The sequence below is a fragment of the Leuresthes tenuis genome, unplaced genomic scaffold (assembly GCF_036924035.1).
Source record: "Leuresthes tenuis unplaced genomic scaffold, fLeuTen1.0.hap1 SCAF_7, whole genome shotgun sequence".
NCBI classification, from domain to species: Eukaryota; Metazoa; Chordata; class Actinopteri; order Atheriniformes; family Atherinopsidae; genus Leuresthes; species Leuresthes tenuis.
In genome coordinates, this window is record NW_027325361.1 from 35,451,937 (window position 1) to 35,477,662 (window position 25,726).

The 25,726-nt window shown below is 41.7% G+C and overlaps 1 protein-coding gene across 3 annotated transcripts in view; it reads right to left on the reverse strand.

The window, feature by feature from the left end:
* Window positions 1-10,737: 10,737 nt before the first annotated feature.
* The window catches only part of sass6 (SAS-6 centriolar assembly protein), a 32,596-nt gene continuing 17,607 nt past the window's right edge, over window positions 10,738-25,726 (reverse strand). Inside the window, exons 7-16 of one of the 3 annotated variants that reach the window (XM_072390226.1) lie at window positions 24,839-24,958; window positions 24,150-24,335; window positions 22,402-22,596; window positions 21,826-21,915; window positions 19,576-19,755; window positions 17,756-17,837; window positions 13,578-13,687; window positions 13,340-13,431; window positions 12,071-12,162; window positions 10,738-11,111 (exon numbers count right to left, since the gene is read on the reverse strand). In XM_072390226.1, coding sequence (XP_072246327.1) covers window positions 11,053-11,111; window positions 12,071-12,162; window positions 13,340-13,431; window positions 13,578-13,687; window positions 17,756-17,837; window positions 19,576-19,755; window positions 21,826-21,915; window positions 22,402-22,596; window positions 24,150-24,335; window positions 24,839-24,958 — 1,206 coding nt within the window. In that variant the 3' untranslated portion in view covers window positions 10,738-11,052. Of the gene's footprint in view, window positions 11,112-12,070; window positions 12,163-13,339; window positions 13,432-13,577; window positions 13,688-17,755; window positions 17,838-19,575; window positions 19,756-21,825; window positions 21,916-22,401; window positions 22,597-24,149; window positions 24,342-24,838; window positions 24,959-25,726 lie in introns of all 3 variants that reach the window. The other 2 variants (XM_072390225.1, XM_072390224.1) reach the window with 2 other exon arrangements.

Below are 25,726 nucleotides of genomic sequence, written 5' to 3' on the forward strand. Positions count from 1 at the left end.
AGATCGGGGTGGTGGTCCCCCTCTTTAAAAAGGGGGACCGGAGTGTTCCAACTGCAGGGGGATCACACTCCTCAGCCTCCCTGGTAAGGTCTGTTCGGGGGTATTGGAGAGGAGGATCCGTCGGATAGTCGAATCTCAGATTCAGGAGGTGCAGTGTGGTTTTCGTCCTGGTCGTGGAACAGTGGACCAGCTCTACACCCTCAGCAGGGTCCTGGAAGGTACATTGGAGTTCGCCCAATCGGCCTCCATGTATTTTGTGGTATTTTGTCTTATTTTTTGGAGAAGGCGGTCGATCGTTTTCCTTTGGGAGTCCTGTGAGGGGTGCTCCAGGAGTATGGAGTTCCGGATCCCTTGATAGAGGCTGTTTGGTCTCTGTATGACCGATGTCGAGTCCGCATTGCCAGCAGTAAGTTGGACGTGTTTCCGGTGAGGGTTGGACTCCATCAGGGCTGCCCTTTGTCACTGATTCCGTTCATAAAGGAGTATTAGATTTTTGATAGGGGCAACATATGATGTATTGCCAACTCCCCAGAACCTAAAACTCTGGGTAAATGGAGACCCATTATATTCAGGTACTGCAACTTTAAAGCACATTCTGTCAGGTTATAAAGTTAGTCTGTCACAAGGCCGGTATACGTGGCGACATAACCAAGTATTAAGAAGCTTAGCTGCAGGTATTGAAGATAAACGAAGGCAGGTAAATTTAGGAGGGTCTAAGGTAAAGAGAGTGGCAATTCAGTTTGTTCAGGAGAGGAAGAAAGTTAATAAGATAATAAAGAGGCAAGGCAGCTCAGAGGATGCTTGTGATTGGGAAATGCAGGTAGATTTAGGAGGAAAGCTTGTTGTTCCCCAAGAAAAAGCCTCTACTTGATATAGTCTTATGGTCTACGAATAGAATGAGAGTCTATTTCATAGAGCTTAATGTTCCTTGGGAGGCATTAGTGCAGTGTTTCTCAATTCCGGTCCTCATGACCCACTGCCCTGCACGTTTTCAATGTTTCCCTCCTCCACCACACCTGATTCAAATGAATGGCTCCTTATCAGGCCACTGCAGAGCTTGATGATGAGCTGAGCATTTGAATCAGGTGTGGTGGAGGAGGGAAACATTGAAAACATGCAGGGCAGTGGGTCATGAGGACCGGAATTGAGAAACACTGCATTAGTGGCAGAAGCATATGAAAGGAAAAAGATTAGGTATGTGGAGTTAGGGGCAGAAAAAGAGCAGCGAGGATGGAAAGTTAGGATATGCCCAGTGGAAGTAGGATGTAGAGGATTTGTTGCAAAGTCTGTTGTCTCATTGTTAAGGGAGTTGGATATAAGTGGACAAAGTGTGAGGAAAATAGTGACGGAAGTGTCAGATGAGGCAGTAAAGTTCAGTCAGTGGATTTGGATTAGAAGAAGCAGTAGTAGCTGGGGGCCAGCAGGGGGAGCACTTAGGGTTAGCAGACTCTTGGAAGAAGCAAGAAAGAAATCCAGGATGTATTTAAGTGGAGGGTGTGGGCCACGTGAGCCTTTTGAAACCAGACGACCATTTTAGGTAAGTTGGCCTGTATGGCCTTGTTTTTGCTGGCATTTGTGATGGTTATAGGACTGTTTAGTTGAATTTGCCTGCTAAATCTGCTAGTGTGTCTTGTCCTGCCTTCACCGCTGGCACCCTCTTTACTTTCATTACCCCCTACCCGAAACAGGGTTTGTATCCCATTCCTACTTATCTTTGCCTCTTCTATTTCTACCCCCTACCCAAACCAGGGTTTGTAACCCCACTCACTATGACTGGTGTGCAGTTGGTGAGAGGCTGGGGCAGCTTGTGGTTGGAAAAAAAAAAGATGCTTGTTGTGGTGTGAGGAGCAGTGATGGCTGGCATTAGGGGAATGACTCTGGGACGCCAGTGATAACTGTCTCGCCTCCTGGTGGTGTCGTGGGCCCAACTAGACGAAACACCGATGAAAGGAGGTTCCCACCTGATGACCCCAATGACATGTTGGCCAGCACTGCTCACTGGTCTACATAGGGATTATAGGGAATTATTCACTGAGTCTGGTCCAGTTTTTATTTATTTTTATTTTTTTTAGCACAAATTTCTTGTGTTTACCTTATTTATTTATTTATTTTTTCTCCCCTTGTCCTGTTCAGCATTATGGCAGCAGAATTGTAGTCTGAATATCTTTTATACCAAACAGATTTGCTTTGCCAAGGGAAGTTTTATAAATGTAAAGCTCCCCTTGATGCCCATTTATTTATTTCTGTTTACAATATATAACATGTAATAGAACTGAACCGGACCGGGGGACAAGGAAAGAAGAAGAGGAAAGAAGAGGAAACAGAACAAAAATAGAAACAAAAACCAGACAACCAGCTGCTACACCTGTAAAAAACAAAACAGACAACAATCCATGGTCTCTGTTGCGAATCCAGCCTTAGCGCCACCAGGAGGACCTGAAAGCAGACAAGCAGAGAAAAAACAAACACACAAACAAACAAAAACAAGCACAAGTAGCAGCAATCGCATACAACACAGCTGTGGATATAGATGACCTGAGACGACATGATAATACATCAACTGCTTAGCGTGCATGCTACTGGACTAATGAATGTGTGTGTGTGTGTGTGTGTGTGTGTGACAACATGCAACACCCATGGCACAGGACCTACATGATAACCGTGCTTAGTTATGAGTGTATAAGTGTACAGGGCCACAATCCACAGCCCCCCCCCCAGCAATCAGGAGCAGGCAGAGAGGGCCACAAGACCCAGGCCACCAGCAGCCCCCACGGAGCACAGAACCCAGGAAGCCCACCGCAGGGACAACCACGCATCCATCCAGAAGACTGCAAAGGAAGCCCCCGGACAGAGCCCCCATAAGCATAGGGCAGAGGCCCCCCGGGAGCCAGGGGCAACAGCCCACCGACCCCGCTAGGCCCCAGCTGCCCAGACATGGGCCGTGCACCAGACCCGGGCCCCAGGAGCTCGAGCGCCCCCAAACCCCCCGGCAGAGGCCCCACCCAATACCCGGGAGGGCCAAGCGCCCCAGACAGCCACATAGTGGGTCAGCGCCTGCCCCAGCGCCCCTGGCCAAGTGCCCTGGGAGTCAAGACGTGCCCACAGGTGGGTGAAGTCGCGAGCAGCGGGGAGAGGCAACGCCGCCCCCCCATCGGGAGAAGCACAGGCAGGCCAGGAGACAGCAAGTCCCAGACCCAGGCCCAATCATCACCACACACACTTTCACGTCCCATACATCCACACATCCTCCCTCCCTCGACTCCGCTGGGGTGTAGTGCAGCGGGCACACCAGGGGGCCAGCAGCCCCCCAGCCACCACAGACCCCGAACCAGCAGAACAATTAATTAATCCTCCTGGCCCCTCCCGCCCCGAGCAGCAACCAGGAAGCAGGGGTGTGAGAAGACCCCTCCCCTCACCCTTCTGGCTCTTCAATATTTTCTAATAGTGAGCGATTAAAATTGAGGGGCAGCCAACCTTGTAGAACTAGAAGCGCGGCCCTCTGGGCAGCTTACATACCCTAAGAGCCCCGCCCACCAGATGCCACTCAGTGCAACCACCCCCCAAGACCTAATGTGTGTGTGTGTGTTTGATAAGTAGTGATGTCTAAGGTGTAATTAAAACAGGGGCGGGGAACTGCAGAGTGCAGCCAAGGGGACCACCTACGTGGCCCCATCCACTACACCCCACTGAACACACACGCCCCCAAAACCCTTGATGTGTGAGTGTGTGCTGTGTAGAGGAGCCAAAAGGGAGAGGGGTATGGGGATATAGACCGTGGGGAGCTATAGTCATCCCCGCTACCTGGGACCCAACACAGGGCAGGAGGGCCTGATGTCCACCAGGCTCAGGGCCTGCAGCGACCATATTCCGGGAGCTACTGTACCCCCAGAAGGTACCCATCCCGCTACACCCCACTCAACCCAACCCCACCCGACCCCGGACGACTGCTACAAAAAACAAACAAACCACCCGATCACACCAGTCGCAGGACCTGCACCAACCCACCCATACTGTGGCGTGTCCAGGGGAACCCAGCCCCCCCGGGCACAAGGCAGCGCCCAGCCACCAGGGCCCAGGCCCAGCACCACCACCCACGCCAGAGCGGCCACAGAGCCAGCAGCCACCACTCCAAGGCCCCTAAGGGACCCCGCTCCACACCGCAAGACAGCCCCACCCGCAAGCCCCCAAAACTGCCCTCCAAGCCCGACACACAGTCCCCCCCAGCAATGACCAACCCGGTCCCCACGACCCGAGAGACCACCAGACGCCCGAAGCTACACAGCCCCCCCCAGCACACACCCAACCGCCCAGAGCGACGGGACAGCAACCCACCACCACCACTATGTGATAAAGCTAATCAGCGGGGACCAGAGAGAATGAAATTGAGCCAATTGATGTTTTAAGGAGGCAGACATTGTTTCCATGCTAATATAATCTAAAAGAACATTTCTAAACTGGTTAATACACAGATTGTTCTTCGCTTTCCAGTTCATGAGAATAGTTTTCTTTGCGATACATAACACTGTGAGAACCATGTGTGCTGAGTTCATTTCTATGTTGATGTTGTCTAAGTCACCCAGTATGCATAGTGTGGGGCATGCAGGGATGCTACACTTTGGCCATGTTGATAGGTCCTCACAGACTTCAAACCAGAACTTCTGGACAGGCGCACAAAACCACAAAGCGTGTGCATAATCATCAGGTGTGTTATCTGTGCAATGTGAGCAGATGTTTGAGTGTGTTAGACCCATCCTGAACATCCTTTGTCCTGTATAGTGTGTTCTATGAAGAATCTTGTATTGTATGAGCTGTAAATTAGGATTTCGAGTCATTCTGAAGGTGTTCAAACATATTTGTGGCCAGAAGCTATGACTAGAACTGATGGATAAATCTGCCTCCCATTTTGAGGATGGTAGAGACATTGTGTCATCTATCTTAGACAATAATTCATATATTTTTGATAGTAGTTTTGGGCTGCAGAGGCTTAAAAATTATGATACCTGAAGTCTGGTTGGTGGAGGATATATTTCTTTGTTATTATAGACTTAAGTTGTTGATATTCTAGGAATTTGTTGCTGCCTATCTCATGTTGTGATATGAGCTCATCAAATGAAATAAAATTTCCATTTTGGATTATATGTTCCAGATGTTTGATTCCTTTGTTCTTCCAAAGTTTAGCATTTTTTTGTTTTGCAGGATGTCAGGATTGTTCAAGATGGGTGTAAGCTTACACGGGACAAGTGAAGACTTTGTCATTTTAAGAAATTCCCACCAGGCTGTCAGAGAGGTGCTGATGTTAATGCTTTTGAAACATTTGTGATTTTTTACGTTTTGACTAATAAGTGGCAGGTCAGAGATTTCCAGATTATCACACAATGCTTGTTCTATATTTATCCATGGTTCATCTATTGGGCTAAGTTTAAACCATTTTGATATATACTGTAACCTATTGGCTAAGGAATAGTGCTGAAAATGAAGTAAATCTAATCCACCACTTTCCTTAGTTTTCTGTAGCGTTTTTAAACTAATACGTGGTGGTTTGTTTTTCCACAGAAATTTGGAGATGCATGAATCTAGTGACTTAAACCAAGTAGCAGATGGTTTTATGGGGATCATTGAGAACAAATAGTTAACTTTTGGTAGTATCATCATTTTTAATGGTTGTAACTATCCCCATAAGTGATATAGGTAAGGACTTCCAACGAGAGAGATCGTCCTCTACTGTCTAATAATTGCACATAATTTAGCTTTGTTAGCTCTGAGAGCCTGGAGGAAATGTTTATGCCTAAATATCTAATATTTCCTGACTGTAAAGGGATCGCAGGTATATTCTGGACCCTGCAGTTAATGGGCAGAACTGTGGTCTTAGACCAATTGATAGAGTAGTCAGAAAGTGCTGAGAATTTATTTATGAGTGTGATGGTGTGAGTGAGAGACGTCTGTGAGTTCAATTCAATTCAATTCAATTCAATTTTATTTATATAGCGCCAGATTACAACAATTGTCATCTCAAGGCACTTAAGTAATATAGTCCAATTCAAGCCAATTGGAATTCAATTCATTGTAATCATAATCCAATTAATTCATATAGAGCCAATTCAAAAAATTAATATCCTAGCTAAGGAAACCAACAGATTGCACCGAAATGTGTCTTCAGTCCAATCTCCCGTCCTGAGCGTGCCTGTGGCAACTGTGGAAAGGAACGACTCCCTTTTAACAGGAAGAAACCTCTGGCAGAACCAGACTCAGGAAGGGTGGCCATCCGCCTCGACCAGCTGGGGTTTGAGAAGACAGAAAAGAGGGTAAAGAGGGGGGAAAAACACCATAACGCCATTCAAAGGATATCTGTTGGAACAGGGAAACATAGGTTAATAATCACAATAATGTCACATGTACATAAAATCAATTTTGAAGGAAGTTCTGAAGGAAAAGTAATACATCATCAGCATAAAGACTTATTAAAATTTCCAGTTCACTCGATCAAATGCTTTTTCTGCATCTAGAGAGACTATTGTGGTTTCCAGGTTGTTGATGGTAGAATAGTCTATGAGATTAATTAGCCTGCGAGTGTTAGTGGATGAGTGTCTACCCTTTATAAAACCTGTCTGGTCAGGATGTATTATAAGTGTTGTTATTTTTTTTTCTATTCTTTTGGTGAGGGCTTTACAAATTATTTTGAGGTCTGCATTTATTAGAGATATTGGGCGGTAGCTGGATGGAAGTATGGGGTCTTTTCCTGGTTTCTGTAGCAGGATAATGTTAGCAGATAATCTTCCATTCTGCTTAACTTGTAATACCATTTTGTGAAATGCAGGTGCCAAAACAGTCCAAAATTCTTTGAAGAACTCTGCTGGAAAACCCTCTGGTCCCGGGGCTTTGTTACTAGGCATATGTTGAAGGGCTTCATGGAGTTCTCCTATTGAGAGAGGTGAATCCAGAGCCATTGCCTGTTCGGTTTGTAATTTTGGAAGGTTGATATTACTAAGAAACTGATCTATGTTACTGTCTGATGGATCATTTTGTGATGAATATAAGGTTTTATAGAAGTCCCTAAAAGCATTGTTGATTACATCGGGGTCATGGGTGACATTTCCTTTTGAGTCTTTAACAGAAGTGATTGTTGTTTTCTCTTTGTTTCTCTTTAGTTGGTTAGCTAGGAACCTTCCAGATTTATTGCCGTGCTCAAAGTTCTCCAAGCGAAGTCTTTGTATCAGAAACTGTGTTTGTTTATCAATAATTTTGTTTAATTCAAGTTTAGCTTTTCTTAGTTCATTCAGTGTGTGTTCCTCTTTGGAGGCACTGTGGACAACTTCTAATGATTTAATCCTGAGTTCTAAATCTGATATCCTTGAACTTTCCCTCTTTTTCTTATTTGATGAAAAAGAGAGTATTTTGCCTCTCATAACTGCTTTTCCGGCTTCCCAGAGAGTACAAGCTGACATTCCTGGCAGGTCATTTTCTAAATATACAGACCATTCCCTTTGGAAATAATTAATAAAATCAGGGTCTTTTAGTAATGATGTATTAAATCTCCAATTCCTAGCTGGTGGTGTAACTCTGTCATTCTTCAGTGTGATAGAAACTGGAGCGTGATCACTGATAGTGATGGGGTGGATTTTGGTGTCTGAAATATCCCTCATCAAGGAACTGCTAACTAAGAAATAATCTATTCTTGAGTATGAGTGGTGTACCGGTGAGAAGAAGGTGTATTCTCTAAGAGTGGGGTGGTGGGAGCACCAAGCATCACAAAGACCAAAATCTTTCATATACTGTTTAACAATATTCGTGGACTGCCAGTTCCGCTGACTTCCTGAAGTACTGAGTCTGTCTACTCCTGAGTCCGAAACCATGTTAAAGTCTTGTGTTTACCTTAAACTGTATGACCGGTGTCAGAGTTGGGTACGCATTACCGGCAGTAAGTCGGACTTGTTTCCAGTGAGGGTTGGACTCCGTCAGGGCTGCGCCCTTTGCCACCAATTCTGTTCATAATTTTTATGGACAGAATTTCTAGGTGCAGCCAGGACGTTGAGGGGGTCTGATTTGGCGACCTCAGAATCGGGTCTCTGCTTTTTGCAGATGATGTGGTTCTGTTAGCGTCGTTGGGCCGTAACCTTCAGCTCTCACTGGAGCGGTTCGTAGCCAAGTGTGAAGCGGCTGGGATGAAACCAAGACCATGGTCCTCAGTCGAAAAAGGGTGGAATGCCCTCTACGGGTCGGGAATGAGATCCTTCGCCAAGTGGAAGAGTTCAAGTATCTCTGGGTCTTGTTCACGAGTGAGGGACAAATGGAGCGGGAGATTGACAGGTGGATCAGTGTGGTGTCCGCAGTGTTGTAGGCTCTGCACCGACCCGTTGTTGTGAAGAAGGAGCTGAGCCAGAAGGCGAAGCTCTCAATTTACTGGTCAATCTACGTTCCTACCCTCACCTATGGTCACGAGGTGTGGGTAGTGACCGAAAAAACAAGATCTTGAATACAAGAAGCCGAAATGGGTTTCCTCCGCAGGGTTTCTGGGCTCTCCTTCAGTGATAGGGTTAGAAGCTCAGTCATCTGGGAGAGGCTCGGAGTAGAGCCGCTGCTCCTCCGCATCGAGAGGAGCCAGATGAGGTGACTCGGGTATCATACCTGGTTAAATTAACATTTAATTACATTGAAATTAAATTAATCTAAAATCTAATTACATGAAAAAAATACTATATTATTTAAAAATAGTAATTTTTTTGTTCCACACTTATCCGCTGTTATCTTTTAGGCTACACACAGATCATAGATAGTTTAATCCTTCAAATCCAATCTCTCCCTAGTCCCTACAGGTGTGCCCCTCCACTTCATTACCGACCTTCTCCCCCTTATCAATGTTTTCCAGAAATTCAATAGCCATTTCCATTGCTTAGCGGATGACACCCAGGTCTACCTTTCCAGCAAGCCTAACTCCACACTCCCACCCTCCTCCCTCATCTCCTGTTTATCCAAAATAGAATCCTGGTTCACTTCTAACTTCTTGAAAACAAAAGGTGACACAACTAAGCTCCTTCTCATTGGAACCAAATCTACACAATCCAGTTTCTCCCTTGCAATTGACAGCTCTTGAGTTTCTCTTTCCCCACAGGTGAATTCAATTCAGTTTGTTTACATAGTACCAAATCATAACAATTGTCGTGACAAAGACTCCAATTCATTGTAATCATAATCCAATTAAATCTAATTATTATAATAAAAAAAAAGTCTCCCCTTGTCCTGTCCAGCATTATGGCAGCAGAATTGTAGTCTGAATACCTTTTATGCCAGATTTAATTTGCCAAGGGAAGCTTTATGATTGCAAAGCTCCCCTTGATGCCTATCAACTGCTTATTTATTTCTTTTTGTTACAATATTTAAGATGTAATAGTGAACTGGACCGGGGGACAGGGAAAGAGGAAGAGCAAAGAAGAAGAAGCCAAACAAAAATAGAAAGAAAAACACAACCAGCTGCTACACCTGTAAAATCAAAACAGAAGACAATCCACAGCCTCTGTGGGGAATCCAGCCTTAGCGCCACCAGGAGCACCTGAAAGCAGACTAGAAGAGAAAAAACACACAAATAAACAAAAATAAGCACAAGTAGCGGCAATCGCATACAACACAACAGTGGATACAGATGACCTCAAACCACAGGATAAAACATCAACTGCTTAGCGAGCATGCTACTGGGCTAATGAATGTGTGTGTGTGCATAAACATGCAATACACGTGGCACAGGTCCGACATGATAACCATGCTTAGTTATAAGTGTACAGGGCCACAATCCACAAGAGAAACACAAGTGAATAACAACAAAAATGTCTACAATGTACATGTCATATGAGGAAATAAAAAAAGGGGGGGGGGGGGGGGGGGGGAGTGAGGAAAGGTGTGACATAGGAGGCCCCCCAGCAGTCTATGTCGATAGCAGCTTAACTATGGGATGTTTCAGGATCACCTGAGCCATCCCTAACTATAATCTTTTTTTTTTTTTTTAACTAACAATTTTTTGGGGGGCTTTTTATGCCTTTATTGATAGGACAATTAGAGACGGGAAACGGGACAGAAAGAGGGGGACTGACATGCAGCAAAGGCCGTCCGATGCGGGACTCAAACCAAAGCAAACTGTAGCGAGGAGTATAGCCTCTGTATATGGGGCGCCTAAACAACCCAACCCCTAACTATAAGCTTTATCAAAAAGGAACGTCTTTGGCCTGATCTTAAATGCCTTGATGGGCAGCCCACATGCTCTGCCCATGTGGATGAAGGATATGCAAACCTCACTGGCTATGGATGCCGACTGTCTGGTCAGTATGAATCTACACCAGCCTACAGCCACATCTCAGCTATTGGCTTCATTTGCCATTGCCTGGTATGCATTTGTAATAGGAAAACATGACAAACAAAGCATTTTTCAGTATTTCATGGGTCCCAAATATGGTGATGTGTTTTTCCTCCACAATGCCCCCCATTATATGTTGTATGAAATGATTTACAATTGTGGTGCCTGGTTTATTTCGGCATACCAGCTAGCGAAGATGGGTCAGCTGCAGAAAGGCTTCACACAAGACGGCATCTGTGTATACACTAACTTCAGAGCCACACTTCCTTGAACTATAAATTGGCTTTGTAATAAAATATTTATGTTGACAAAATTAGACCGCTGCAATATTTGAATAAAAATTCATTATTGTAAACGTCACTGGGAATTAGAAAGTAGTTTATTAAAACTTTCTCTTCATCAGCAAAACACAGCAGACAACACACATAATTTAAACAGTTACAGGTGGCAAACACAGATTTGTATTAAGAGGATAGATTCATTTTAATCTATACAGATTTTATGATCTCTGGAAACCACCAAACCGAAGACAGATAGACCATTAACATATTAACTGAGAAACCAACAACAGCTATTTAAAAATCAAGTTTATTTAAAATATATATTAACAGGTTAGTACAAAAGCTGAACGTGTCACTTAGGTGTTAAGGGTTTACTTCCTCCTCCTGCAGGAAATTAAAACATTCTGTTGTGGGCAACTGGAATTAGATGCTTCAGTTTGATGCAGAGAAGTAAGCAGAGGCTATGGAAGGCTTTGAATGCTGAGGTAACTCTGTAAGAAAAGAAAAAGGAAATGACAGATAATACACTTGTTTTAAAAGGTGTAAATCAAATCAAATATTTATTCTTAAATAATAAAAAGCTTTTATTCTACTCAAGTATTGTCTTCAGTTTCAGACAGGACAGTTCTACAGATCACCACAGTTGATGTGGTCTCATTAGCAGATTCCTTCACTCCCAACAAACTTGTGAGAACAATTCCACATTTCAGTAGACATTAGTTCTTAATGAAGCATTTTTCCGTCCAATCAACTTTCAAGTGTCACTCTTTAACTCAAACTAATTGTCCAAATATGGATTCTAAAAAAAAAAAAAAAAAAGATAAAAACAACCAAACACCCAACTTAATCATTCAAATCAAATTCTCAAAATCAATGCGGCAGCCTCTTAAGTCATAGGCGAACACAACACACCTGAGACGTCTTTCACAAAGATCTATTTTGAGAATGGACAATGCATATGGCTGAGATGAAAATGAAGCAAAGAAATCTTTACAGATGGCCACATGAGACCACCCTGTGTGCAGAGCAACTCTACAGATCAGCCAGATACACCACAGGCAACCTAAGCCCACTGAGCAAAACCAAAGATTTGGGAGAATATCAAATAGTGATGCATGAGGTCAAAGAAGTGCAATAAGTATGATGAAGCGTACAAGTTAAAAGAAATTCTGTGCAACTAATTACTTGGTATAGAAAATATGTGTCTCTATAGAGGTTAGCATAAATAACAGAGCCACAGTGGACCCATCATAGTAGCTACCTTTCAAATATTTAAAAAGGGAGCTGCAGTCAATTAAAACTTTACTCCTTAGACAAAACAAGTTCTGTCTGACATTGCTCTGATTTTTTCCCAAAAATTACTTTCTGCAAATAAAAGAAAAAGCCCCAAAAGAAAGAATGACTTATGCTAAACACATCGTGCTGGGATATAAATGTTGAGAGGTTTTACCTCTGTGGAGCAGGTTAGATGACAGAGTGTAGATCGGGATGCTACCATCTCGTCTGTCGAAGTACTTCGGATCCAGGCCAGCAGAGTCTCTACTGAACAACACATAAGCTTTAACAACACTAAATGAAAACAGCTAGTATGGTGATGCAACACTCAATGGGGTTACATGGAACTGTAAAAATCGGATTAATGGCTAAATTACAATAAGACTGAGTTATTAAATTCATGTTTACACCTTAGTCTGACAAAAAATTGAACCAGATCAGGTTACTCGTGGTCAGATTAAGACCCCGAGATAACTCGGTTGATAGTCACAATAAACATGCACGTAGACGGTGAAGCACGTGGTGGATTGGATTGAGCATTCTGCGCATGCTCCAGATTTTTTCTCGGGATCGTGACCCGAAAGTCGAAGGGGATGATATTACAGTTGTTGTTGCCACCGTCGGAAACAAAAACGCGATGGAGAAGGTGCCGTTGTGCATGGCATTTGTGCCATAACCATGCTCATCACAAACAAAATGTAGAGGGACGTAGCTTCATCTTGATCTTCGTTCGTCATCTTTCTCGAATGCCTGAGAAGAGGTCAACCGGAAGTGGCTCTATTAGCGATAGCTGAAATGGGGACAGCGCCACCTATCGTACTGGGCTATGACATGCTTTGTGCCAGTGATTCAATTAATTCACCGCCACATATCCAAGGATAATTGCCCTTGCCCAAATAAGGAGCATAACCGAACTATAGCTATAATCGAGTTAATCTCATCATGTAGACCCACTATGTAATACAACTCACACGGTTCTAAAACAACATTCTCATTTCAAATGTGAATTGGACATGTATACAGGCTTACCCCACCTCAGTCATCATCCATGTGTTACTCATCTATCAGTCTAGATTAAATTGCCCTTGATGTCAGAATGTAAACTTTTTTTTTTCCCTTTGGAGTGTTTGCAAGTAGTTGGAGAAGCATTAAGTTTTTCTAATTATTCTTGATAAGTGAACAGAATCTGATCTCTCGTCAGTCCAGACGCATAAAAATCATTTTTAATTCTCATTAGACTATATTATTCCTAGAATTTCCATTTCTTTAGATTTAGAATTTTATATACCAGCATCATTAAGGAATGTAGGTGCTATTTTTACATTGACATTGCAGTATACCAAGTACAGATTCTATGCTTAATGGGCTTTGAGAAACATGAATGACTTGAATAAATTGTGAAGTTACAGTTTACTTGGAGAAAGAGAGCAACATCCAAACTCACGGCTGTCTGTTGGCTGGCTGCTCAGCAGGAGCAACATCAGTGGCCATCACTGAGGATACAGCCGGTTTGCTTGTCCAAGGATAAAACTGGGCCTGGAAAAATACAGTGATGAGTGGGACTGGTAGCAGTATCACAAGGTGGAACATTTGACCTAATAATTTGCCTGCATGTAACTGTAATGTTACTGTAGAAAAGTGATAAGAAGAATCTGTGCCGATAGCCATGAAATACCTCCTACCCTCAGTCCTGCTGCTGTAGATGAGACAGAAGGATTGTCCAGAGATTCAGGGGAGTGTGTCTTCCTGGACAGCTGATTTTCATTTAGCTGCTTGTTTAGCCAGTTTATAACTGGAATAAAAAAAGATAAAACAGAAGATAAGAGTGCTGTTAAAAACTAGCAAAATAAGGACCTTTGATCCTCCTCTCGAGGATTCCAAATGACTGTTGGTGTGTTTATTGTCTACATTAAATTACACACTCAGCACAACACTACTGCTTGTGTTAGAAAAGTGTGCTTTAAACTGCCTCTTCTCTCCATGGACATTATGATGAACAACATATGCGTACTACACCCCCATTATAAAATTAGACGGCGTGGATGCTACCATGTCACATTGGTGAAGTCATTTGCATCCAGTCTGCATAGTTAGGGGATGGGGATAGGATCCTGCCCCCCTGAGCATGCACCCGTTGATCTTTAAACAGCTCAGTCAATACTTTGAGACTTCATGCAATTATTTATCCTTTAACAAACTGTGTGGTCAGAACTGGACATTTTCAGTGTAAGGACTTAGAAGCAATCAATAATTCAAGATGTTCTGTCAAATTAACTGTAAAATTCCCCCAAGTTGTGTCCAAGCCTTCAGCTTAAATTTTTTTAATTTTAAAGGAGACATAGCTACCCTTTTTCAACCAATTTACCTGAGCTGCTGCAACCCTGAAGGGAAACATGTCCTACTCCAAAGCCCCCCCCCAAAAATCAATACATGATCTTGTGTTACAGTAGCATCTCCTTCACCACAAACAGCTCCAATTCCATTAGTTTCTCTCACACTGCTGCCTTCATTTTCAAGATTTCATGAAGTCTAAATAAAATGTCTGTAGCCCAGAGACAGTACAGCAGCTCATTTTTCTTCCAGTAACTTACACCTCTGTTCAAGTGGATCATTTTAGGACATGGAGTGACTCACTGAACTCTACTCCACCCCTCTCCTCCTCAGAGTCTGCCTCTTTTCAGATCTGTAGTACCCAACAACCCTCAGAGCACGAGATTTAGGCATGAAGGAGCATACAGCAAACCAGAGAGCTCAGACCACACACCAAACTGACAGAAAAATACTTGACTGGAAATTTTGTTCCAAAATACAGCTGGTAGCGACTGATCGCTCTTTTAGACACAGTCTCATCAGGAGTTATGTGCCAATTACCTCGAGTTTTAAAAACCTGCACAGCAGAGCATGACGATTGCTGGCTGGTTAGCAACTGTTGCTTCTTTCCTCTGTGTTCTGTTTAAGCTTTTAGTAGCTAACATTCAGTATTGTTGCGTACATAGACAATATTTGATTTTTTTTATAAAGACAATATTTAGGTTTTAAGCAAAATTAACGCATTTGAAAAATTAATGCATTTTAATCTCATCTATTTTTGCACCGCAGAACATTTCTCACTGGATGAGTTTCAGGCATACCTGGGGGGGGGGGGGGGGGATTGTGAGACGTACTTATGAGCAGTTGGTAGCTCAGCTGCAGTAGGCGTCAGTCAGAGCTCTATTTGGAGAAGCAGGGAGGAATTCTCATGGGGAAGCCAAGCAAAAAGCTACAGCAGGGACAAAAGTAGGGTCAATTTTGCACCGTCTAACAGTACTCAAACCTAAAGATTTTTACTGGGGTTCAGCGAACACTACATTATAGATGTTCTGATAACACGATACTCTTAGATCTGACCACTGTTCACTACGTCTCCATTTTCTCAATCGACATTTGTGAAGCTCGATGTCACTGTATGCACTGTGGCTGTTAGCGTGTGCTACCACTGAAAACCTGAACTATCCCTTTAAGTGAATTATACAATAAATGACGAGAATTTGATGTCAGTAGCAAAGCAAAAATAAAGAGCAGAAGAGTTTAATAATAATAAATTGTATTTGTATTGCAATTTACATTTAAAAAGTGCTATATAAAATATATTTTAGCAGTAAGCTAAGTTTTTAGGTCTCGTTTAAAAGCCTCTGCAGTTTGTGGGGCCCTCAGACGGTCAGGGAGTGTTTCACAGCCTTGGAGCTGCAGAGGGAAAGGCCTGATCGCCCATAGTGCGGAGCTTGGTTCTGGGGACTTGGAGGGTGTTCTTGGTTGCAGAACGGAGGGTGCATGAGGAGGTCTAGAGGGTGAGGAGTTCTTTTATGTATTGGGGGCATGTCCGTGAATGCACTGATGAGTGAGGAGGGAGAGCTTGTACTCAATTCTGAGTGGGACGGGCAGCCAGTGTAATGTTTTCAGAATGGTGGTGATGTGGTTGTATTTGCAGACTCTTAAACAGTTTCTGTGACTGCTGCATCCTCTAGAGTTTTTCAGCTGACAGCACCCTATAGTCACCCAAATTGAGGAGAAAAAAAAAAAAAAATTTTACACAATATGTCCCTTCTAACTTTACTTACAGTAACAAATAAATGTACAAGTCATTGATATTGTAGTGACAATATTTTAGTTGGCAGCCAAACATGTACCCCATTTACAAGTGCAGTGGAGAGTAAAAAGTCCCCTTTAAAAAAAGAAGTGTGGACAGCCGTTTGCTTCAACAGTTTTGGGGTGATGGGATAGAGGAGAGAGTGAAGCTGAGCTTCAATTATATTAATGTTTAAATGGCACTAGGGTGGTCTGAGATTGTTCTTCAAGCCATTCTTCACCTGTAATAAATAGGGCTGTCCCACAAGTTCCCAGTAGTACTTCGCACGAGTCCACAAGACACAGCTTTGTTTGCAAATGGGTAAAAAAAAATACATAAGACATGCAGAATAATCATTAATAAGTAAATTAATAAGTAAAGAACACAAAAACTTGAATCAGCAAGAGGTGTGTGTCAAGTAGCTGTTTCAGAGAATCAAATGCACTCTCTAAACCATTTTCTCAGGATGGAAAACAAGCACAACAGCAAATCTACAACAGAGTGTCTGAAAAAGAACAGAATCAAGGTGTTGCAATGGTCCAGTCAGAGTCCAGACCACAACCTGACTGAAATGCTGTGGTGGGACCTTAAGAGAGCTGTGCAGAAACCAATGCTGCAAACCTCAATGAGCTGAAGCAGCGCTGGAAAAAAAGAGATTCCTCCGCAACCATGTGAGAGACTGATAATGTCACACAGGAAACCATTACTTCAACTTACTGCTGCTGAAGCTGCTTCTACAAGCTGTTGGATCATGGAGACTGGGTTTCACACAAACTTACTCTGCAATACGTCATGTGTTGTTCATCCAAGGGTGGATTTATCTTAACACCTGATAAGAACCTGACTATTTTTATAATCTCCTGATACAAAAAAAACCAAACAAACTAAGAATAGACTGTGGTTAGAACATGACTACTTTAAACTGGTAGGTTTGGTACATGGTTAGTTGGGTGAGCTCAAGGAGTCCACCTTTAAATCATCTGAGCTCATCTCTATTCATAGTAGTAAGTAATAGTAGTATTGATATTATGCCTCACTGCCAAAATATAATGTTAAACATCCATTTAATACAACAGATCGTCTGCATATCAGCTGATTCATCTTAAAAGTTTTGTCAGAAGTTTGTCTGATATGTCCTGAAGAACCTTCTCCTGTGACAGTCAGTGTTTTAACTTTTATTTTTCCAACAAGGCCCTGAACCTCCCACTTGAATTAAAAAAACAACATGGAAACAGGACTCCATATTCAGACATTGTTTTTTTCTAAACACAACCCATTGTAAACACTTAAAAACCACTGTGGCTGACATTACTACCCGACTGTGGCTCCTCTGCCATTCATACTGACCGTGCTAAACCCACTGCTAGTGTCAGCTGGGTAGAACAACCAATCAATGCTGGGTTTTTGTAGCTGAGATTAGAAATACATCATTTATAAGTGTGTAAGCTTTGCATTAACTTGTTTTTCAAATGTTTCCTTCAGATTGGAAGGAAAGATAAGGGAAATGGAAGTGATGAAGTTTGTGGCTTCTTGTTTGTTCGTTTAGCTTTTTTATTCAAAATATATATGAATGACCACTTATAAAAATGATTGGACATTAACTTTGAGAGATCTTCATATGTTTCCTGAAATTTCTCTGCAGATCTTGACGAGATAGCTTTCCAAAGTCAGGATATGGACTGTAGTTCCCACTGGGTTCTCTAAAGAAACAGTCTGTTCAAATATCTGTGAAACAAGTTAGACGAGCGTCCTCACCGTTCTCATTAGTCTTTAACACCTCTCTGCTTTCATTTAGCTTCTGTACAGTCTTCTCCAACTGCTCCTTCAGTTTTAAAATCTGTGAGAAGCAAACAATATTGTTGTCAAGTTCATACTGTAACAAATTCATATTTTCTATTAAATATTACCATTTATGAAACCTGCAAAATGAAAAGATTCTCTCAATTTCTCTGTATATACACATAAACACACATACATACATCAACAAAAAACCTCCACACTCATGAGCTTCCTTCAAGCTCAGGTCCTCTATCAAAGGCCTGGGAGCTTGAGGGTTCTTCCTTCAATTCCCACATCTTTTTAACTTCCTCGTTCAAACCTTTCTCGTGTTCTTTCTTCTTGATGTTGCTGTTGTTTGGAATTGCTACAACAATCATTACTGCCTTCTTCTGTAGTTTGTTGACCCACACATCCGGTTGGTTAGCCATGACCTGCTTATCAGGCTGGATCTGGGCATTCCATGTTAGCCGTACCTGCCTGCATCTTACACCCTGCTACAATGTGCTGGACTCTTAGGGCCTGTTCTTGAGTTAAGCAATATTACTCGAGAGGGTGTGCTTTAACGTCATTTGAGCACGACAGTGATGTTGTCAGGACTGAGGCGCTTGCCAATATTGCGATTATACAACTAATGCAAACAAAAATAAAATGTATAATCAAACTACATCTATGTTGATGGACAGTTTGTTCTCAAATGTAAAACATTTTTTGCAAGGAATTTCAGCGGAGTAATATTTTTGGTGACGAATCAGATGTGCTGTCATGCTGATATGAGCACATTCTAAATTTCTTCTTGACCAATCAGATCGCTTGGTCGGAACTACTTGTTGTATAACTTCCATTATTAGTGCCTCTGTACCGTCTTTCAGACCAGATTTTTCTAGCCACTGATATGACTTCTCAATAACAACTTCTTCTTCAATCTGTCGGGTGTACATGCCATGCAGAGGCTCATCTCTCATGATATTTCCTCCTCTTTTCCCTGGGTTTCAGCAGCCTGAGACACTCACTTAGCAGTTCGTCACCGGGCCCATCTTCCTGATGTATTCCTGAACCTTTATCGTTTCATCCCAGATAGTGGCTTTAATGCTCACTAGCCCCTGACCTCCCTCTTTGTAGCTTCTACCGGTTACTTTCAACTCCCCTCTGTGCTTATGTATTGAGCAACATGAACACCCTATCCACTCTCCTGAATCAGGCGGGTAGCCAGAGCTGTGAGTAGAAGTTTGGCAGTCTGCACCGTTTAAAATTTAGTTTCCAGGATTTATAATTTATTTAAATAAAAGATTCTGAAAAAGCAAAAAGCTTTGTGAAACCTGAATAATTCTGCCCACCACACGATGCATGTAGCTCAAAGGATGTACATACTTAAAACATACACCTTGATACACTGCATGTTAAATCATTGCTGTTTGACAGGAACACAGAGGCCAGTCAAAAGTAATTCAAAATATGTGACTGTTTGCCGATTAACATGACTAAACTAAATAGAATAAAAATAAAAATAAATCTTGTGTGCCATTTGCCTGCAAAATAACAACAGTTCTTCTCTTGTGTAACTGAAGCAACCAGGCAGCTTAGTTGCTCAGCATGTGAACAACTTTGTTATGCAGCAGAATTCATTTGAGATGATCAGGTGCCTACATGCTGCTACAGCATGGTGGATTCTTATTTAAAGAGCTGAAAACTATTTGTGTATTGTACATTTATATTTTAAAAAAAGAAAGAAAAGTTTACACACCAAAATGCATTACGAACATTACTAAGACATTACTAGTCATTATTTGAAGACATACCTGCTCATCCTTTGTACTGAGCAGCTGCTGAGTGCTCTGTAGATCTTTTTCAACACTCTGAAGTTTGTCTGATGTGTCCTGAAGAACCTTCTCCTGTGACACAGTCACAGTGTTTTTTACTTTTATTTTTCCAACAAGGCCTCGAACCTCCCCCTGCAGTTTTTTGATGATACCATTGGCCTGGATAAAAAACAACAACAGGACTCATCGATATTCAAAGATAAGTTTAACGTTGTATTTCCCCAAACACAAACAGCATCATCTTTTGTCCACCCTTGGGATTCTAAATAAGTTGAACTTCTGTCTCTATTGAGCAATAGTCCAAAGTTCAGAAGTACCACAAACTGTATGGTTCATGCAGATATTCACAGATATTCATAGATCCTACGTCCTAAAAGTAATCAAACTTTAATAAAACTTTGTTGAATCACTGCATGGTAAGAAGATGAATGTGGATTTTAGGAGGACCAGGAATAAGCCGAACACTGTCTCCATCTTGGGAGAAGAGGTGGAGGTGGTTGACGAGTACAGATATCTGGGAGTTCACCTGGACAGCAGACTGAATTGGAAATGTAACACCTAGGAGCCAGTGGTTCCCAAACTTTGTCTGCTGGACCCCCCTTTGGTAGATAAGAAAATTAGTCAACAATTTTCTTATCTACCAAAGAGGGGTCCACCCAAAAAAAAATAAAGAAAACCAGGACATACAAACACATATTTTGTTTTTAGACTCCATTGCAGTCTATTTCACACATTGTAATTAATACAAACCTCAACCTTTTTCGAAAAAAATAAAGTAAACTGCCATAAACTACAACTTCTTTCAGAATGAGAAATAAATAACAAACCGCCTTCACAGTGTAATTGTTTAAAGTGTAACTGTTTTCAAGCACCTTAACTGTGTAATTATGTTCAGTATAACATGTTTTTTTTAATTCAACATTGCTATCCTTTTTTCAAAAATTGCCTCTCTGCAAAAATGGGAAAAGCGGCTGTCGCGCACCTTATCAGTAAGCTGCTCCTCTATGTCCTTTGACATGTCATAAATGCACCTGCCGATGGTGTTTTTGGACAGAGTTTTTTGGCTGCAGAGAGATCAAGCATAGTTGAAACCCTGTCCATAGCACAGGGGAGTATTAATTCCTCCACTGTTGTGTGCAGCTTTTTATGAGGAAAGTTGAGCATTTGTCTGCACGGATGCAGCTTTAGTAAAAAATTACTGTTGAGCACGGCAGTTTACGAGTTTTTGTCTGATAAACTCAACTGATTTGTCTTTGTGCTCTGGATGTTTTGTCTCTTTGTGCTCTAGCTTCAAGCAGTCACAAGCTAGCAATTTAAGACAGACAACATACTGCAGTCTCTCCTCATTACCCGCCGTTGTACAGGTGAAGCCAAAAGCAAGATTGCTCTGCACCCCCCACTTTGGGAACCGCTGACTTAGACCATCTTCAACAAGGGACATTACATACTTATCTTATGTCTTCTAGCAGTTTGTGGTGGAGTATGATCTGCTTTGCAGCACCTGTTGGGGCAGCAGCATCAGAGCCTGAGACTCAGAAGCTTAATAAACAGATAAAGAAGGCTGGCTCTGTGCTGGGGACTGCTCTGCAGCCCCCCTCCAGACTTGTCTCAGAAACATGCATGTTAGGTTAATTGGTGATTCTAAATTGACTGTAGAAGTGACTGAGTGTGAATGGTCGTTTGTCTCTGTGTTGGCCCTGTTATGGGCAGGTAACCTGTTCAGGTATACCCTGTCTTTCACTGATGGCAGCTGGGACACACTCCAGCCCCCTGGAGGATGAAGGGGGTATAGAAAATGAAAAGATGGATACTGTTTTACAGAAATGGTACTGTTACCGTCTACAGAACAAAGTGTTTTGTTACAAAAGCTCTATAATTGCCTTAACTTTCAGAGAATTATGACAGCTTTAACGTAAATAGAAGTTGCCAGTATGATTTCAATGTTTCTGTAAACCTACTAAGTCTGTTTAGAATTATCAAGGTCATGGTGCCGGTTAATGCTTAAAGACAACTGTAAAAAAGAATGCAGTTCATAGACTATTTTTGCCAAATTGCCTTGATGAGGTTATTTGTCTATATTGATCAATTGGTTGAAAACCTAATGATGTCTCAGCACAAATTTATGCAGGAAAAGTTTCAACTTTCATTGTCATTCTGGAACCTCCAAGAAGGTAAGAATTATTGACAGATTGTTATTTGACAATGCAACCTGCATTTAGCTTCACAAACCTTTATCAACTCTTCAGACAGTGATTTCACAGTTGCTTCAAGTTTTCTTATTTTAAGTTCCATACTCTCTGCATTTTCCTCCACCGATTCCTACAGAACAAAAAAATAAAAGAAAAAAAATGACTAAATACACAAAAAGGAAGAAATATCGTTAATGTCTGATGATATTCAACCTGATTTTACTCAGGTCTGAAGAAACGGTACATTTGTGTCAGCAGCAGATGGATCAAATTAATTTGATCAAGTGAGCATTTTAGGTAGCAGAACAGTTAGTCAAAGTAAACTAGAAGTGTGTGTGTTGCCTTGGGTGACATTGTTTTTCCCCATGTACAATGTGACCAATGCATTTTCAATAGTTTGAAATAGTTCCGCTTAATGTAATAAGTTGTAGATCCACAAACATTTACAACTTCAGTGTTTTATTCGGTCTTGGTTGACACGGAGAACAAACACAATGTGATTTAAGTAGACTAAACTGCCGTTGTGGAAAAATAGCCCCAGCAATGCAACCGAAAACTGTTATTTTTAAATTGCCATAAGGCTGCTCTGAGCACGCATTCAAGGTGTAGCTCCTACCTTCTGCTGCTGGGTGGCTTCCAACACCTCTTTTGTGCGGTGCATCAGCAGATCCTTATCTTTGTTCTCCTGTTCCAGAACAGCCACTCTCATCTGCAGCTGGCTCACCAAACGCTCCTTTTCATGGACCTCTGTGTCCAGAGTGCTGTTCTCCCTTCTCAAACTCAGAACCTGCGGTTTCAAACGCTGGCACTCCTGCACATGAAGGTTCCAGAAGGAAAACAATCCAACAAGAGATGAAGTCATGATTTCATGAGATTCTTTACCAGTAAAGTTGTTCTATTAGAAAGAAGATTAACTGAATCCTTCCCACTATTATCACTGATGTATCATCAAGTAGAGCAGCTTTAGAAGTATCTTTAGAACCTGAATTGTATTTAGACAGCTTCTGCCCAGTTGATCTCTCTGAGCTAACAACAGCAATAGTCTCTTCTAAATCATCAACTTGTACTTTAGACCCAGTCCCAACCAGACTGTTCAAGGAGGTTTTCCCCTTAATTGACACTTCCATATTGGATTTGATCAATCGGTCTTTGTTGACAGGTTATGTACCTCAGACTTTTAAAGTTGCTGTAATTAAACCTTTACTTAAAAAACCTACTCTTGATTCAGAAGTGTTAGCCAATTATAAACTTATATTCAATCTCCCTTTTTTGTATAAAGTTCTTGAAAAAATTGTTGCAGCTAAATTTTGTGATAATTTACACAGAAATAATCTGCAATAATCTGTTTGTGCATCATAGCACAGAAACAGCACTGGTGAAAGTTACCAATGATCTCCTGTTAGCCTCTGATAGCGGACTTGTTTCTGTGCTTGTCCTGTTGGATCTCAGTGCTGCATTTGATACGATCGATCACAGCATTCTGTTACAGAGACTTGAACATGTTGTTGGGATTAAAGGAACTGCATTAGGCTGGTTTAAGTCATATTTATCTGATAGATTCCAGTTTGTTCTTGTAAATGAAGAATCTTCCTCACACGTTGGAGTAAGTCATGGAGTTCCTCAGGGTTCTGTGCTTGGACCGATTCTTTTTACTTTATACATGCTTCCATTAGGTAACATTATTAGACAGCATGGCATAAATTTCCATTGTTATGCTGATGATACTCAGCTGTACTTATCTATGAAATCAGATGAACCCAATAGGTTGGTCAGACTACAAGCATCTCTTAAAGACACAAAGACCTGGATGACTCAGAACTGTCTGCTCAGACTGCAGGTTTACTTGCGGTTCCCAAAGTTTCTAAAAGTAGAATGCATTACAATTGGTCTGAATTGGATTTTATCTTTGAAGTGCCTTCAGATGACAGTTTTTGTAATTTGGTGCTATATAAACAAAATTCAATTGAATTTTACATGGCGTCCAAACTGTTTTGGAATTGAGGTTGAAATTATCTAAAATGTAGATTCATGTCTACAAAGAAGTAAGTGAGGTAAGCCTGTGTCAATCTGAGACAGAGAGCACAACATAACGTCTATGCTGGACAAATGGAAACTGCTCTGGTGGCTTCTGTTTGGTTAAATTGTGATTTGTCAACTAATGCAGGTTTGATATCTTGAGAATGCAGCTCCCTCTGAAGGTAAACAAATATTTGCCATATGAATAGAAAATTGGAAAGATATGGTGGAACTAAAATCAGAATTTGTAACCACTGCCCTCAGCCCTGTCTCTTAAAAATGTGAACATATAAGTACAAAATTCTCAGGTCACAGATTTTCCTCCTTTGGCACCTTCATTCAACCTACCTCCTCTGAACCCACTAGTTTAATCTTCAGGTCTCGGACGATAGACTCATTCTTGTATTTCTTCTCTGTCAGCTCCCTGCAGGTGACCTCCAGCTCAGTCACTCTGCTCTGCAGCTGCTGGTAGCTCTTCTTATGAGTACTCTCCAGCTCTTGACGCAGCTGCTCGGTCTCCTGTTGAATTTTACCCTGAAACTGACATAAACCCCCCCACACACACACACACACAAAAAAAAACATGACAAATTATCTCCCTGACAAATCCTGAACCATAATCTTCTCAGTGATCCATTTTCTCTCTGACATTCTAAATATAGACCAGCTTTGTCAAAAGTTCCATTGTGTAAAAATACAAAGTTCAGATGAGCCAACCAGCTTAAACCAAATCAACAACTGCTCTGTCACACTGATGAGCGCTTCAGTTAGATGTGCATTTCTGAGTTTGACATGTCATTCTTTGTCGGTTTCACCTTGTGAATTTGTTCGTTTATGTTTAAATTAGTCATTGAGGCAAAGTGTGGCAACACCTAGTCTTCTGAACTCTAGCACAAAGGTATTTATGAGAACATAAATAGCTGGCAGGCTTAAGCCAAAGAGTGGTACTTAAAATAAACTGGAGTGGAAACAAGTATATAGGAGACTTTATAAGCCATACATAATGAAAAGCAGGCATGAGCAGATGAAAGTCTCACCTCTACGGCCTTCTCTCTCTCCAACTGTAACTCCTGAGCATGGCGGCTGGACAGAGAACTGGTCTGATTTGTCCACTCTGAACGCAGTTTGTCCAACTCTTTAGTCTTCTCAGACAGAGTCTGTAAGAATAATATAAACCATCAATTTGACACAAAAGTTTCTTGACATTTTTCCCAAGTCAACACAAACCTAAAGCATGCCCACATCATAGTAAAAGGTTTCAGGTCTTTAATGATTTATTTCTAACACTGAGAACATGTAAATATCAGTTTCTTGTGAAACTGATCTTTTTACCCTTTTCACATCATTTACATAATTTATCAACATATGCTTTTATTCTTTACACATTCAAATGTGTCATTTTGTCTTAAGTTGGTTGTGACAAAGGTGCACTTGGTGGTTTTTGTAAACATCTTTTTAGACTTGGTCCTTTTTTGTCTCAACCATCAGCACTGCTGCATTCCTTATACCTCAGAAATGGGATGTCTGAACTCAAAATAATGTCAATTTTGGAATGGAGATGAGCTAAAAAGCCATTTTGATTACAGATTTTTAGGGAAACGTTACCCGTGTTTCTGACAAGGACATGCTACTTTGATGAGCTGGAGACAGAGACTTGAGAGTCCCCAGTTGCAATCTAAAGCAGCTAATGGTATGTACAAGTGGGAGACACATTACAGTCTGTCACACACATGCTTGGGAAGCTGCTGCATAAGCAGGAGTCTGTGTTAAACTCACAGAGGGTGAATGGCCCTCTTCCCAAAGCCTGCATCCCAGAAACTTTCCATACAGCAAGATAATGAATGCATCAAGAACACTTGAAAATACTAGCAGAAAGCTTCACCTCCAAAGGGAAACAGACTTATGTGATGTGCAAATCATCCTCC